Genomic DNA, 17,045 nt, shown 5'->3' with positions numbered 1-17,045 from the left:
ACATATATATGGAATCTAAAAAAAAATAAAAAATAAAAAAATGGTTCTGATGAACCTAGGGGCAGGACAGGAATAAAGACTCAGATGTAGAGAATGGACTTGAGGACATGGGGAGGGGGAAGGGTAAACTGGGATGAAGTGAGAGAGTAGCACTGACATATATACACTACCAAAGTAAAATAGATAGCTAGTGGGAAGCAGCTGCATAGCACAGGGAGATCAGCTTGGTGCTTTGTGACCACCTAGAGGGGTGGGGTAAGGAGGGTGGGAGGGAGATGCAAGAGGGAAGGGATATGGGGATATATATATATATGTATAGCTGATTCACTTTGTTATACAGCAAAAACTAACACTGTAAGCAACTATACTCCAATAAAGATGTTAAGTAAATAAATAAACAATAAGAATGCACATTAAAAAAAAGAAAAGAAAAAATAAATAAATGTCAACCTCATGGCAAGTCTCAGGTTTGAATCTCCAAAGGAAAATAATCCTAATCCTGTATTTTGACCAAAAATCAGTAGATGGATAACTTAGATCCTTGGCTAGTTTGATTTGGTATTCTTTTATCTTGACTTCTAGTAAGAATATTGCAAGGCTTTTATAAAGATATAACTTATATTACTAGAACCATAAAATTGCTCTTTGCCTCAAGGAATTACAGGTACTAAGTATAAGTACATCTATCCTATCCTCATATTTCCAGAGCCCTCATCAATGATTTTTAAGGATAAGGAAAAGACCAGTTTACAGACACACTCAAAGCAAAATTACTGGGAATAACCAACTGTTCAGTGGCCTCAAGCTGGGTCTTTATTATTCTAGACTAAAAATTCCTCATAGGGCTTCCCTAGTGGCGCAGTGGTTGGGAGCCAGCCTCCCGATGCAGGGGACACGGGTTCGTGCCCTGGTCCGGGAGGATCCCACATGCTGCAGAGCGGCTGGGCCCGTGAGCCATGGCCGCTGAGCCTGCGCGTCCAGAGCCTGTGCTCCGTGACGGGAGAGGCCACAGCAGTGAGAGGCCCACGTACCGCAAAAAAAAAAAAATTCCTTGTAGTCCACGCCTACTCTCCAATCCTTGGTTGGTTCGATTCCTTCTTAGTATTAAAGGTTACTAGATAGGTAATAGGACTCATATTATAATTGTCTGATACCCAAAGTCAATAATTCATGAGAACTTTTAAGTAGGTTGTGCTTTTTTTTTCTTTTTTTAAATTAAAATGCTGTTCCATATTAAAACGTGGTTAGTTTGTCTCACAAATGTTTTCCCTCAAGAAAACCGCCATACTTCAGTACATGACAGAAGTGCTACACGGTACGTCCGATTTTGTCACATGGTATTAAAAAGACATGGGCTTAAAGGTCATATTTACTTAAGTTCGTTTTTATTGCACTTTCTTTTTTTTTTAATTTTTTTTTGGGGGGGTAGGAGTTTATTAATTAATTAATTAATTTTTGCTGTGTTGGGTCTTCGTTTCTGTGCGAGGGCTTTCTCTAGTTGTGGCAAGTGGGGGCCACTCTTCATTGCGGTGCGCAGACCTCTCACTATCGCAGCCTCTCGTTGCAGAGCACAGGTTCCAGACATGCAGGCTCAGTAGTTGTGGCTCACGGGCCTAGTTGCTCTGTGGCATGTGGGGTCCTCCCAGACCAGGGCTCGAACCTGTGTCCCCTGCATTAGCAGGCAGATTCTCAACCACTGCGCCACCAGGGAAGCCCTATTGCACTTTCTTAAGTGAGACTGGCATTGTTGCCGTTGCAGTGGCAAGCACATGTGGAGAAGAATGCAATGACTACTAGTACAGTTGTGTGCCACTGCCCTGTTTCACACAAAGGCACCAGCAAGTTTAGCCTACCACTGCTTGCGTGTCATCAGTGCAAACGTCAACATGGTGAAAGGGCTAATACATCTTAATATTATTATGTAAGTTGTTTTGATCTTGTACACCCCCTGCAAAAGACTCAGGGACCCACAGACAAAACTCTGAGAGGCATTATGCTAAATAAATACACTTAGCTGCTGAAAGGATAATAGGAATAGCTCCACAATTTGTATAAGGTAGAGCAAGCTTTTTCTTTCTTTTTTTCTTGGCCTGGCCACATGGCTTGCGGAATCTTAGTTCCCTGACCAGGGATCGAACCTGTGCTCCCTGCAATGGAAGCACGGAGTCCTAACCCAAGGTGGAGCAATCTTGACTAGAAATAGAAAGCTGAGGAACTTGCCTCAAAGCTGCATGTGCACAGCAAGTTCATTTTTACTTTATATGTTTTTTAGAAGGGATAAATTTTTACATGTGACTAGACATTAATCAGTAAAATTTACAAATCATTCTGATTATCATGGACAGTCTATATAATATGAACTCATTACTGTATTAAGTAGCTTCAAATTTCTAAACTACTTTTTAAAAACTCAATGTAGTATTTAACATTTTCTTCAATGTAAAACTAAGCAGAAACAGCTGATAAGTTTTAAAATGGCCCACTTTCACTTTGAACACTGCTAAATAACGAAGGGTAGTATTTTTATTTATAATGCCAGAAATTTGTAATTCTAGTGAAATTTACCACAAACAATATTGAGATAAAAGTTTGTAATCACTGTACCATCTGATTTTAACATTTAGGACCTTGAAAGATACACTGGGAGAAAATAATATAGATATTCAGAATACAATACCCATTAATGATTCCTTTCAATAAAAAATATTGTCTTTTGATAAAATCAAGATGACTGTCAATCACAGGCCAAAAAAAAAAAAAAGAAAACCACCCCCAAAAACGTTGATTTAGGAGCTTTTTAAAATAAAGCAGAGTGAGTGTATATTAACAGTTATAGAAAAAAACATTTTTAGCTATACTTAAATTCTGGTCATGGAAACATATATCCTAGTAACCCATGTTATAAAATTACATTTCAAGCCATACAATTTAAATTGTATAAAACCAAAATTAAATCAAAGAAGGTCAACTTACTCGATCTGCTAATCCTCCAGGAACTATAGTCCTCACAACTACACCACTCGATTTTCCTCCAACTATTCCAAAACCTAATCCAGAGCCATCATTAATGAGCTCAACATCTTCAATATGGCCCCAACGAACCTACAAATTAATAGCAAGTAAGAAGCAAAGTGTTAGCAAAGCATATACATTCATTGCTTACCACTACAGTAATTACTAAGGTAACAGGTAGACAAAAAATTTAATATTCATACAATTAATCAAGTCAACTTTCTAGAGGCTCAGAGATACGTAAAGATGATCATATGGTCCCTGCCTTTACAGATTTTATAATCCGGTAGAGAGATAAACTAAAACATAAACAATTAAGATATAAGACAGAATATTGGACCACAGGACACTGTAGCTCTAAGAGGACAGAAACACACTGTCTCATTCCCCAGTCTATGCCTGATACCTAGCACAGTGCCAAGCACCTACTAGGAACCAATAAATATGTGTTTATCTGAATTAAAAGAGAATCATAGAATATTATAAAGATGGGAGGAATGTAGAGACAAGAGGTCAAATCCAATGAAAACTTAGGGAAAGCTTCAAGGAAAAAGTAGCATTTTAATTGCTCTACAGAGAAAAAAGACATTCAAGCAAAAGGGAAATTTAAGAGCAAAGCTAGGCTCAGATAAGTGGGAATAACTGAAGGTTTTAGAAGAGGGAACCACAGGAACAAAGCGGTGGTTTAGAAAGATTAATCTAGCAGCAATGTGAAGCATGCGATTGTGAGGACACAGAGTGACCAGAATAATTGAAGAGACTCTGATGAAGGAGAGGAAAGGTAGGCCTAACTGAAGGTATTAGCAATAGGATTATACAAATCAGACTAAGAGACATAAGCATTTTTCCTCTAATAGCAGGCTCCATCAGAAGTATGCATTAAATTCACATAATGCGCCTGCAGAGCAAAAGTCTCCCCCTCAAGACGTTAGGGCGTACTTATTACTTAGTTCTTCTATTACACTAAATTCGAAAGTTACTATGCAATGTTAAAATAACCAGAGATATTGGGACTATTTAATAAATTCACACCTGGAACAATACCTAGTATCCAGGAAGCAACAATGTTTGCTAAAAATGCCTAAATTAGGGACAGCAATTAATATTCATAGAGTATTTATTCTGCCCTAGGCACTGTGTTTAGCTCTTCACATGCATTCTCACTTAATCCTCACATCTCTGTGAACTAGAAACTGTTATTAGTTCCAAGCAACAGATGAGAAAACTGAGGTATGGAGAAGTCAAGGCATCTGCCCAGTAAGACTCACCTACGAAGTAAGAAGTGGACCTCAACCCACCTTAGCCTGACTCCAGAGCCCTTGTTCTTAACCACTATGTTAAGCAACTTCCCACTTTGTTCATTCTATTTATATGTAAATTGTGCTATATAAACATTACTGATTATAACAGGGAAAATGTCTATACATTAGTGTTGTGACCTTGTACTGTACCCAGTCTATTTTTTCTTTTGTCCAATGAATGGAAATTAAATAAATCAGCTAGCACTTAGTGTTATAAGAAAATAAGATTTATTAGCTTGCATTTTGAAGATGCAGGCCAAAATCCGTAAAATGTTACAAAGCAAGTTTAAAGACTCCCAAAGGAACATAAACTTTTATTCTTTTAAATTGTTCAGTATACACCCTTACATGAAAAGAAGAAAAACTTCTATAATTGTGCAGTATCCATAATTTAGTCATAAACACCCAATTTAAAAAAATGTTTTGAAACAAATAACCAAATCTTAGTTTTAAAACTCAATAGTAGTACTTGTACCCTGCGACTTGCTTCAGGGGCGAGGGCTGCACCTCTGACGTCGCCTGTGCTCCTTGAAGAGTGACGGTACCACGGAACCGGAGCCATGACTAAGGCTGATGTAAATCCGAAGGCCTACCCTCTTGCAGATGCCCACCTCACCAAGAAACTATTGGACCTCGTGCAGCAGTCATGTAACTACAAGCAGCTTCGAAAAGGAGCCAATGAGGCCACCAAAACCCTCAACAGAGGCATCTCTGAGTTCATTGTGATGGCTGCAGACGCCGAGCCCCTGGAGATCATCCTGCACCTCCCACTGCTGTGTGAAGACAAGAATGTGCCCTACGTGTTTGTGCGCTCCAAGCAGGCCCTGGGGCGAGCCTGTGGGGTCTCCAGGCCTGTCATCGCCTGTTCTGTCACCATCAAAGAAGGCTCACAACTGAAGCAGCAGATCCAATCCATCCAACAGTCCATTGAAAGGCTCTTAGTCTAAACAGGTGGCCTCGGCCACGCTCCCTGCTGCTGACTCCTACCCCAGGGGTTATGTATCATTTGTCTGTTAGCATATAGTATTTCCAGCTACCTTCTATTGTTATAAAATATTTTAGTGCTCAATTTGGTTTTTGTATTTTTGTATTGTTTTTGTCTTATTTTTAGGTTGTCATCTCCTCCCCAGCCTCTCCTGTAATCTCCACTTCCACTCTCTCTCTCTGCCATCTTATCCTCCCTTTTGGAAAATGCATGCCCAGAACAGGTGGAAGCAGAGTGGTTGACACCATTCAAAGGCAGGGAAGAGCCAAGGTAGAGATTTGGTTCCAGCTTTCAGGTGCCACCTTCCTACTGTGCAGGGCATGATGGAAGTAAACACTGTCCCCTTTGTATCCTTTGTGCCCAGCATACAGGATCGTGTTTGAATAATCAAGGGGTTTCCTTTGCTCTCTAGGGTATTATGTATCATTTGGGGAGGAAGCATGTATTCTGTGAGGTTGTTGGGTGTATGTCGCAAGAGTCAGTTTCTGATGTACCCCTGCTGTTTGCTTTTGGTAATATATTTCCCCTCAACTCCCATCTATGCCTCTGAGGGTGGCAGGGCAGCAACATACCAAAGAGATATGCTGCAAAATTCCAGAGGCACCTTGGTGAGTGAGACATGGGACAGTTGACCTAGGTCTTGAAGGTGTGGCAAGAGGTTCTGGAATGGAGGATTCTGGGCCAGTCATGGAGAACTGGAAGCTACAGCAAAGATGATGGAATTCAAGGGAACATCCTTGCTTTGGTGAATGGAGATTTCTTCAGTAGACACTTGGTACCAGCTGAGAGCCCTTACCCCTTGCCTATTTCCTGCCATGATGTGGGTCAGATGTATGTATTCTCTATCACATCAGAAGGACAGTGCTAATGTGTCATTCTTGTGAGCATTCTAATAAAGAACACATATATTCGTACTCCAGTTTAAAAAAAAAAAAAAAAACTCAATAGTAAATCTCTAATAAAAACTCCCAGCTTAATTAAGTGATTACATCACCAAGGAATTCCTTCCTTCACCAAATTATACCCAATACTACAATCTGCCCCCTATATTAAATAATAATCTTAAACAAGGAGAATCATAGGACATTGAAAAAACAAAACAAAACCCCCCATGAAATATCTTGTTTAACATGCTAATGCTGCATTTGGAGATATAATCATCTTTCTTGAACTATGACAAATAAAATGACATTTTCTAAATGTCTTTACACTTCTTAAAATCAAAGGCGTAATTCAAAATTAAGTGTTTTTCCAAATTTGCAACTCACCATTTCAGGCAGATTTGCATCAGTTAGGCTGGTAGAAGTGCTGCTTTTTGTGTGGACTGGTTCCCTGGCCACAACCAGATGCAAAGATCCAGTGGTTTGTTGTAACAATGCAATTGCTTGCTGGTGGGAAATGTTCTGATCCAGTGGTGTGTGATTAATAGCCAATATTTGGTCATTTTCCTTTAACCTTTGATCCCTTGATGAAATAAGAAAATTTTAAGTGACATAATAGCCTGACTCTTAAAATCTACTATTCAGGCAGTTTATATATTATGGTATTACTTCACTTAGTACATTTATTGAAATATTTAATTGTATAATATAAAAGAGCTCTTCAGACTGCTTTTCATTAAAGCACTTATTAACTAATTAACCAATTAAGTAGTGCATCCCTACACACACACATTTTTTTTTTTTTTTTTTTTTTTTTGCAGTATGCGGGCCTCTCACTGTTGTGGCCTCTCCCATTGCGGAGCACTGGCTCCGGACGTGCAGGCTCAGCGGCCATGGCTCACGGGCCCAGCCACTCGGCGGCATGTGGGATCCTCCCGGACCGGGGCACGAACCCGTGTCCCCTGCATCAGCAGGCGGACTCTCAACCACTGCGCCACCAGGGAAGCCCCACACACACATTTTAAAAGCCACATGGCTAGAAAAATAAGCAAAAACAATGTATAGGGCCCTGTTGCTAAGGTTTTGCAAGTATGGACATTGTCCTCATTGTGGCACCAAGCCTGTACTCCTGACCCCCTTCCAATCTGACTTCTGCATGTACCATACAGGGCTATATGTTCACCAATAACCTCCTCTCTAACAGATTCATCCCATCCCATCCCCGTTGTCCTTTACTTCATCCCATCCCCATTGTCCTTTACTTCCCCATTGTCCTTTACATTTGTCAACAGAGGCCAAACTCTCCATGAAAATCAATAGAGATTATTTCCAAATCTGTATCTGAGCCCTTCTCTCTGTCCCAATCACAAATTTCCCAACTGCTAACCAATGTAAAAAGGATTTTTTAAAAGAAATTTTTAAAAGAAATTAGCAAAATCTTAAGAAAAAAAGTACTATTATAGTTAATATTTACTGAGCACTTATTATGAGCTAGGAAGTGTGCTAAATGCTTTATAGGCATTATCTCCTTTATTCCTCACAATCACCTTTTAAAGTACTTGGTTAAATTTGACCTGCAAAAAATTAAAGCAAGCTTAGCATCTTATCTAAGTAGTCTGACTCTAAACCATACTCTTTAACTTCTTAAAGTGCATACTAAGAGTAGGATTTACTCTAGTTTGCTATATTTGACCTCATTATCTCCTATACACCCCTCCTGCTCTTCCTGTTTCTTCATTATCACCACAATTCTTTCTTATCTTTCTTTATCTCTCTTGCACCACCATCTCCTCCTTTCTATTCCCAATGTCAACCATCCAATTGAGATCCTTATCGAATACCTAAAACCTAATTTGTAAAATTCCTCAAGGTTTATTTTTCTAGGCTCTCTTCATGCTAGTATTCCCCAACTGGAAAGTATATAATGATTATCTATAGTTGTTGACCAATAAGGAGAGAGTCAAAGGAAAGTAAACAAACTCTTGTTATGACTATTTTATAAAAGAATATCTTTAACCTTCAATATAAAAAAATCTCCCTGAGAAGGGATTCATCTCAGAACAGAGAAGTCTAACTCATAAATTTAGAATTATGAAAATTCCATTATATTGTCCTTATTTTTTCTCAGGTCACAGCAGATTCAGCAAAACTTTATCATGGACCAGAATTTGGTTAACTTCTGACCTCGAGGACACAATGTAAACTTGGTTGGTATTCAAAGGTCTCTACATTTGGCCCCAAAGTACTCTTCCAACTTGGCTTCCTCCCTATATAAACCTCTTTTCCAACTATCCTGATTTACTCTTTCCCTCTCAAACATGTCTGGTATTTCCTGCTTTTGTGTAAATGGTTTTCTCCATCTCCAATGCCCTTCCACTCTGCTCAGCCAAATTCAATCCACCCTCCACGTTGCAACTGAGTGTCTCGTCTCTGTCTCGCTCTCCCTTCATCACTCACCTCATTATCATGGTGCTCTGAGCCACTTATTTATCACTCACTGAACATCCATTTATACTAAGTATGCTGTCCACAGAGCTAACTATATCCTTCCCTGTTAGATTTTAAGTTTTCTGAGGACAGGGATTCAGACATTTTAGATTCTCCTTTGGAACTAACAAGTTGGATATTTCAATTTTCATGCCAAAATTGTGGGTGGCTCTCACAATAGACCATGTTGCATTAAAAATCTTGCTTATATATCTTTTTATGACTATTAGGAAAGGCTTATGTTATATTAGAAAATAAGAATGATATAAAATTGCATATATTCTAAGACATTGTCTTTATAAAAAGAAAACATTCTAGGGAATTCCCTGGCTGTCTAGTGCTTAGGACTCCGCACTTTCACTGCTGTGGCCCAGGTTCAGTTCCTGGTTGGGGAATTAAGATCCCACAAGCTGCACAGCATGGCCAAAAAAAAAAAAAAAAGAAGAAGAAAAGAAAAGAAAAGAAAACTTTCTAGGGACTTCCCTGGTGGCACAGTGGTTAAGACTCCACGCTCCCAATGCAGTCGGCCCAGGTTCGATCCCTGGCATGGGAACTAGATCCCACATGCATGCCGCAACTAAGAGTTCACATGCCGCAACTAAGAGTTCACATTCCACAACTAAGGAACCCACCTGCCACGACTAAGACCTGACGCAACCAAATAAAGAGACAAACAAAAAACTTTCTAGTGTATTTCCTATAGTTGTCTCAGGGTGGTCAAAGTCCAAGAGCTTTTTTTTGGGGGGGAGGGGTAATTATATTTCTATATTTTATATTATAGGCATGTATTATTTTCATAATGATTTTCATCATTTTGAAATATATAATTTTAAAATTGCGAATGTTGCTTGTGAACTTTTCCCTAGTCCTAAAGAAACTGCTTTTTTTTTAAGAAACATTATTTTTTTAAAGGAGGAAAGAGAAAGAGTAGTTGTATTCTTTGCCAGGCAAAGAGGGAACACAGGAGGCTAGCGCCTTCAAAAACCGTGCCAAGAAACATTTATTTTTAAATGTGACCACTACAGGACAATATCCAGGAATACCTTCCATTTTCCCATCTCCTACATTGTCCTTTCTCTAACTTCATCACCTAAATTCCTATTCACAGCTTGTTCATTAAGGGAAATTTCTTAATTAATCCCAAATGAATGTTACTCTTAAAACTTTTTAACCTTGATATTTTTTTGCATAAGTCAGTCCTTAATTTACTCACACTCAAATTTTCTCTTTTCTGGGAATCAATCTATTTTAATCTACCTTTCCCTCTACCCAGTAGACTTCCAGAACATCTCATTTCTTTCCAGTTAGTATCTGCCTAGGAAATATAAACTCAACCCAAAATAAACAAGCTGCAGAGAAGTCTCCTGGAAAATATGATTTTGATGCATTCTAAAGTTGAATAGTATTCATTTTACTGCTACTATTACTTCTAATTTAACTCTCTCATACTATATATATAATTGAATTCAATTCAATTGAATTGAATTCCCCTTTCCATTCAAGGGGAAACCAGCTCTTGTCTCTCCATTGCAACATTCAGCAATGATGGATTTCCATGACTTTGAGAGCCAACAGGGGTTAGGCAAGCTCATAAAATAACACAGTTCTATGTGGAAAGTCCTCAGAAGAAAGGAAGACCATTTATGATGATCTGGAAGGTCCTGCATGGCTGGCCCCTTCCTCTCTCCAGCCCCTTCTTACACTGCTTTGCACTAAGCTCCCACACCAGGTAAATACCAGACATACTCCAAAGATGGAGTTTACCAGGGCTACCAGTAAAGCGTCTATTCCTCTCCCTGACACCTTCTGCCCTCTGCGGACTCCAATGTCACCTCTCAAATTTCCCTTCAAGCATCACTGCCTATGGGAAGCCACCTGACTCCTTGGCCTTGGTCAAGGATCTTTACATACTCAAATATGAAACTCCTCTTTTTGGAAGTGCTGATCTCAATTTGTACTTACAGAACTATTAGTACAGAGTAACTGAGACATAAGAATGGACCACAGAAAGGTTGAAACATTGAAAATACACTAAAAACTACTGAATTGTACACCTTAAAATGGTGACATTTATGTCATGTGAATTATATCCCAATAATGATTTTTAAGTTCAAAAAATTAAAAAGAAAACTTGGGCCAATCAAAGTTAAATAGGCTTTTTGTCAAGGGACTTCATAGTATTAAAGAAGCTAATATTAAGTGACTCTAAGTTCAGGTTTACCCTGGATTGTCTAGGTTTGCCAGAATAGTCCTAGTTTATACGTGCTATCTTAGTGTCATTATTAATGGCACACCCTCTCACCCCCAAAACTGTCCCAACTTGGACAGTAAATTATATGATTACCCTAAGTATGTATAACCAATCTCCAAGAACAGGAGTTTCTCAAATATAGTTGACCATTGCTATGGCTCCTCAGAACAAACTTGAGGAAATGCTACATTAGATGGTAGAATAATACAAAGTCATGAAAATCCATTATTTCTGAACTTTCAGTTGGGGAGACTATAACCCTGATCCCCATGAATGGATAATGTGAGTTCAAAAATATATTATTAACTGAGAAATTTTTTGTAATAGTTATGCTACTGCTGCTAGTTTTCTAACAGGCAACAGTAATATAATGAATACTGTGCTTTTTAAATGAGTAATAAACTAAAGATCTGAAATCAAATAGAAATAAAATACAAGTCTTGCACACAACCCTTAAAAAAATACTGCCCAGGCACAAGTGCAATGGGCTGGGGGTGGGGGTGGGGGTGGGTGGGTCACATAGACTTGAGAGGGATTTTCATTGACAATAAGTGAAATAATCAACAGTGTGTTATGATCACCAAAAAAGCTGTTGTAATATCAAGTTTAATAAACAATATAGGACTTCCCTGGTGGCACAGTGATTAAGAATCCACCTGCCAATGCCAGGGACATGGGTTCGAGCCCTAGTCCGGGAAGATCCCACATGCTGCGGAGCAACTAAGCCCGTGCGCCACAACTACCGAGTCTGTGCTCTAGAGCCTGCATGCCACAACTGCTGAGCCCACTCACCACAACTACTGAAACCCGCGGGCCTAGAGCCCATGCTCCACAACAAGAGAAGCCACCACAATGAGAAGTCCGCACACTGCAATGAAAAGTAGCCCCCGCTTGCTGCAACTAGAGAAAGCCTGTGCGCAGCAATGAAGACCAAACACAGCCAAAAGTAAATAAATAAATTTAAATTTTTTTAATAAATAAATAAACAATATAGTATGCAGAATGTGAATTTCAATGTGCCTATCTTATTGATCAGACCATAGCTAAAATATCACGCTCAATTGTGAGAGTGTGTGATGGAGTAGAAAGAACACTAGCTTTGCCATTGGACAGTCTTGGAATCACATCATGGTTCCAGCACTAATAGCTCTGTGACTATAGGTAAACCACTGAAACTCTGAAACTCAGCATTCTCATCTATAAAATGGACTAATGATACTACTAGCTAGACTGCTGACACAAGTATATGTGAGAATACCTGCAAAAGGCCTAAAAACTGCATAGGAAGAGAAAATGTTGCTGCTATTGTCAACTGTTTTGTATGACTTGTTTCTTATTCTCTTTATAATAATGTTTTCAGAATTGTCAGAAAAAAAATTAGCAAAACACAAAATGAACATCCTTCCTCACCTGCTAGCTATACTCCCTGGCTGTACTTCCTTCACGAAAATGTCAACTTCTCCCAGATTTTGACCTCTGAAGGCCACCACACTGAATCCAAGGCCTCCAGTTGAGGGCCGTTCTATATCTATATATTCAATTTGCCGGCCCTAATGAAGGGGGATTTAAAAAAAAAAAAAGTCAGTGAAGTTTACATTTAACCAACACACCCTTTCTGAAGAACTGAAGTTTCTATTTTGTGAATAGCCCCAAAATAACTTCTCCTAAGTCATTTCTAGAAAACCAAATAAACTCAGCATTTCAGTAATAAATTATTTACGGAAATCCTCTCACTTGATTATTTTCAGGACAACATAAGAGGGCACGGGCAGTGTTCTGCAACCTCAGGGAATTAGAGAGGTATTTTCACACTTCATTCACAGTATGAGATGAATTCCTAGCTGGATGAAAATTCCTGGGAAAAATGTCTTTTCCCACAGTAAATTCTAAATTACTTTGAACACGGAATTTCTCAAATTCTCTTGAAGCAAAATAAATTTTTAAATGAGGAAAATAAATTAGATTTATCAAAAATATACTAATGTTGGGCCCTAAGTCAGAAGAAGCTGCATTTTTTAGGGTTCTGTTTTTAATTCTATCATGGTAAATTAATATTCCATTTTATTAGGTTAATTCAGAAGATTGCAGAAAGGCCACCATTCAAATGGGTTTACCTGTGACAAACAAGTATTTTATTACTTTGGCTAATAATTGCACTTATGACATGAAAACATCATAAATGTAATCAACTAATAAAAGCATCACATAAAAATAATTATTAGTCAAATTAAGGGTATAGAGCAGTAAGATCAAAAAAGGAATTAGGTATAGAACATTATTTAACTATTACACCTTAAACAGATTCTTTTTAACTTTCAAACTCAAGTTTCATTTTTTTGGATACTTGTTAGAAGGTATGTTGAACAAACAGAAAACTAACATCCAAAAATTCAACTGTCTATTATTTAATTTTTAATAGGTATTAAGAATAAAATGGATTACTCTTTCAAATGTTTCACTCGATTTTCCAAATTATGTTAGTTCTAACTCCCATTAATTCTTTTTTACATAAAATTTAAAATAGTTTCAAAGGAGTTACTTCACTTCTGGTAGACATATTAATTTTCCTCCTATGAGCAAAACCATAAGAATCTTTTTCCTTACAAGTGTACAGATGTGTCAATTGGAGTCAGTGTCTTGAAAACTCTCCTCACCACACACATGGATATTTTCCTTATGAAATTTTAAACAAATAAATTTCCAACACACATATTAGAAAATAGTATCAATTCCTCCTAACAGTATAAAACCACAAGCAAACAAAACACAGATTAACACATTTTAAAGGCAAAGAGAGTGAGTGTAGGTTTCTTTTTTAACCTATAATAGAAGAAATAAAACTAAATATTCCCATGACAAGATATAACTTTACCTGAGCCATCTGTTGCATGATTGAGTTAAAATCTTCATTTCCCAACTTTGGGGTCCAAGGAAATAACCCAGATACAGTCAAGTTATTAGAGGACCTATGGGCATTTCCATTAGTAATGGCACCATCCGTGAACACCAATAGACCTTTCCTAGAAAAATCAAAGTTGGCTGAACAATCTGAGGGTAGATGGCTGAGCTGTTGGAGAAAAAAAAAAGAGAGAGAGAGAATTATCAACAGAAACCTATAGACAAAAAATATTTCTATTTATTAAATATTATTTTTGTTCATCACATGAATAATGGCATGCTAAATACATACACACGAAAGAAATAAGATACAGATACATGAACCTGTGTTTATAAGGCTATAAATTTTTTATTTAGTATTACACAAAATGTTTAATTTGTTCTCATTTCCTGCCTTCTACAATTACCTCAAGTTAATAGCATGTTCAACAGCTTATTACACTTCAGACACAGACACATTCAGTCATATAAACACACATGTAAGACACTGAGCCTTTTTGCATTTATCTATACATTTCCATGTGGAGAGGCACAAAAGATCTGCAGGTGGTATGTAACAAAAATAACTCAGTATTTATTAAATGCTTGCTATAAGCGAAGTACTATACCAAAACTCTTATGTAATATCTCATTTAATCCTTACAACAGCCCTAGGAGATATTCTTATTTCATTTTGTGAACATAAGAACTGAGGCACACAGGGATTAAGTAACTTGCCCAAGATTAGTAGCAGATGAATTTCAGAGTCACTTAAACACTAATTAAAAAAAAAATTGGGGGAAAATCCAGTAATTATGGAAAAAGGAAAACAGAAGTTAATTTTTAAAATATCATTGGCTGAAACAAGTGCCAACACAATGGAACAAAGGTAACATCAAGAACAAATCTCAACAGGACTTCATAGAAAAAAATCAACACCTGTAGAAACTCTACGAAAGCAATGACAGGAAAAAAATCACGGGGATTTTATACTTGAATGAATATGATATGATTATTTATATAACAACTGCAAACTATATAAACATAAAAGATTGTTATTATGATGAAGAGGCTGGTTAAGTCCACTCTTAGTCCAGTAACAGTGATTGATTTGTAGTGATCTTTCCCAATTTCTATTCCTACCAACAGCATTCACTGCTGTGATGTACTCATTCCATGATCAGAGAATACATAAATCTAACCTTCAATATGGAGAGTGCTAAAATTCTGGTATAAATTTTGATCTAAAGACAGAAATTCACAGTAAGACATATGTGCAGAATTAAATCCTTAGTTAGTTATACAAAAATCACTTGCTAAATATTTACGGATAGGCATTTTGGTTTATCAGCAAAAAGCGTTTTTTTTCCAAATTTTAATTTTCACATAACAACTCTGCTACATTAACTTCAATTACATTTAAAATTCTGCCCAAATTTAATCTATAAGATAGCTACTATTCAAGTTCAGCTTCTAGAATAGATGATTTAAAATCAATTTGCCATCCCTGACCCCAAAAGAGAACAACCAAGAGGACAGTTAAAACTCTTAATTTACGTCACTCTAAGCCGAGGTGATATGAGTCCTGTAATTTTGAAGAAAATGTTGAGAATTCTGAAAGCATCTGACCTTTACATAAATAAGTACAAAAACCATATTCCAAAGCCAAACACAAAATTTATTACCAAAATTTTTAAACTATCCATGCCAATGCTACCCACAGGTCACAAGTCCCAATACAGTCTCTTTACTGAATTAAGAATAGACAGGGCTTCCCTGGTGGCGCAGTGGTTGAGAGTCTGCCTGCTGATGCAAGGGACACGGGTTCGTGCCCAGGTCCGGGAAGATCCCACATGCCGCGGAGCAGCTGGGCCCGTGAGCCACGGCCACTGAGCCTGCGCGTCCGGAGCATGTGCCCCGCAACGGGAGAGGCCACACAGTGAGAGGCCTGCACACCGCAAAAAAAAAAAAAAAAAAAAAAAAGGGTAGACAGTTTACACCTATTTCTTTCTATATTCTTTGCTGGTTTGAATATATCAATATGTAAAACCCTGATGGGTAACTTACTTGCCCCTTCAGTTGCTTGATGGACTGTTGAAGAGTGAGTATCTGGTTGAAAAGAGGGCTCTTTAGTGTCTCATAAAACATAGAGAGCTTCTCATTCTGCGAAGTGTCACCCTTCTCCTGCAATTTTATTTTCAAGCGATCAAGAACTTGCAGGACCTGCAATTTATCTTGTTTGAAGAAGGATAGTAAGAGTACAAGTTAAATCCCATCTTATATTCCATTTTTGAATAATTAATTTAGTGATAGAAGTATATATCTAGTTTACCTGTAGCAGGATTTTCAGGCATTTTGAATTATTGTCTTCAATCACTTTTAAAGAAACCTAAAGAAAAAATTTTAAAGAAAAAAAAAAGATTTACCATTAGTGTATACAAGTCTATAGCCCTATAGAAAAATTAAAGAAAACCTCAAGAACATTCTCCATCAAAAGACTTCACTCAGGGCTTCCCTGGTGCCACAGTGGTTAAGAATCCGCCTGCCAATACAGGGGACATGGGTTTGAGCCCTGATCCAGGAAGATCGCACATGCCGCAGAGCAACTAAGCCTGTACGCCACAACTACCAAGCCTATGCTCTACAGCCTGTGAGCCACAACTACTGAAGCCCACGTGCTGCAACTACTGAAGCCTGTGCGCCTAGAGCCCATGCTCTGCAACGAGAAGCCACCGCAATGAGAAGCCCCTGCACCACAACAAAGAGTTGCCTCTGCTCACTGCAACCAGAGAAAGCCCAGGCACAGCAACGAGGACCCAACGCAGTCACCCAAAAAAAAAAAAAAAAAAAAACTTCATTCAGGAAATTCAGATTAAAAGCCACTACACAGCCACTAAGATGGCTAAAAACCAAAACAACAGATAATACTAAGCGCTGACAAAGATGTGCAGCAACTGGAATTCTGACACGTTGCTAGTAGGAATGTAAAATGGCACAAACACTTTGAATAATTGTTTGGCAGTTTTTTGAAAGTTAAAACTACACTTACTATATGACCCAGCACTTCCACTCCTACTTACTTACCCAAGAGAAATGAAAATATATGCCTGCAAAAGACTTATAAAAGAATGCTCAGGGAATTCCCTGGAGGTCCAGTGGTTAGGACTCGGCACTTTCACTGCCGAGGGCCTGAGTTCAATCTCCGGTCAGGGAACTAAGATCCAGTAAGCCACAGGGTTGGCCAAAAAAAC

At 38.1% G+C, this 17,045-nt stretch overlaps 2 protein-coding genes across 4 annotated transcripts in view; one reads left to right on the top strand and one right to left on the bottom strand.

Moving 5' to 3' along the window:
* Positions 1 to 17,045, bottom strand: part of PATJ (PATJ crumbs cell polarity complex component) — a 380,458-nt gene that overhangs the window by 351,631 nt on the left and 11,782 nt on the right. For all 3 annotated transcript variants that reach the window (XM_060089886.1, XM_060089883.1, XM_060089884.1), the window contains exons 2-7: positions 16,127 to 16,183; positions 15,862 to 16,028; positions 13,790 to 13,984; positions 12,328 to 12,467; positions 6,567 to 6,762; positions 2,974 to 3,102 (exon numbers count right to left, since the gene is read on the bottom strand). In XM_060089886.1, coding sequence (XP_059945869.1) covers positions 2,974 to 3,102; positions 6,567 to 6,762; positions 12,328 to 12,467; positions 13,790 to 13,984; positions 15,862 to 16,028; positions 16,127 to 16,148 — 849 coding nt within the window. In that variant the 5' untranslated portion in view covers positions 16,149 to 16,183. The remainder of the gene's footprint in view (positions 1 to 2,973; positions 3,103 to 6,566; positions 6,763 to 12,327; positions 12,468 to 13,789; positions 13,985 to 15,861; positions 16,029 to 16,126; positions 16,184 to 17,045) is intronic.
* LOC132480214 (NHP2-like protein 1) lies at positions 4,813 to 5,382 on the top strand. Its single transcript, XM_060084210.1, has one exon. It carries the CDS (start codon positions 4,874 to 4,876, stop codon positions 5,258 to 5,260), a length of 387 nt encoding a protein of 128 aa, XP_059940193.1. The 5' UTR covers positions 4,813 to 4,873; the 3' UTR covers positions 5,261 to 5,382.

Source organism: Mesoplodon densirostris, chromosome 2 (assembly GCF_025265405.1).
Source record: "Mesoplodon densirostris isolate mMesDen1 chromosome 2, mMesDen1 primary haplotype, whole genome shotgun sequence".
Taxonomy (NCBI): Eukaryota; Metazoa; Chordata; class Mammalia; order Artiodactyla; family Ziphiidae; genus Mesoplodon; species Mesoplodon densirostris.
This window is presented reverse-complemented; position numbering and strand designations above follow the sequence as displayed.

Excerpts from the sequence above, each read along its gene's own strand:
- LOC132480214 (XM_060084210.1), top strand. The coding sequence starts at position 4,874 with ATGACTAAGGCTGATGTAAATCCGAAGGCCTACCCTCTTGCAGATGCC.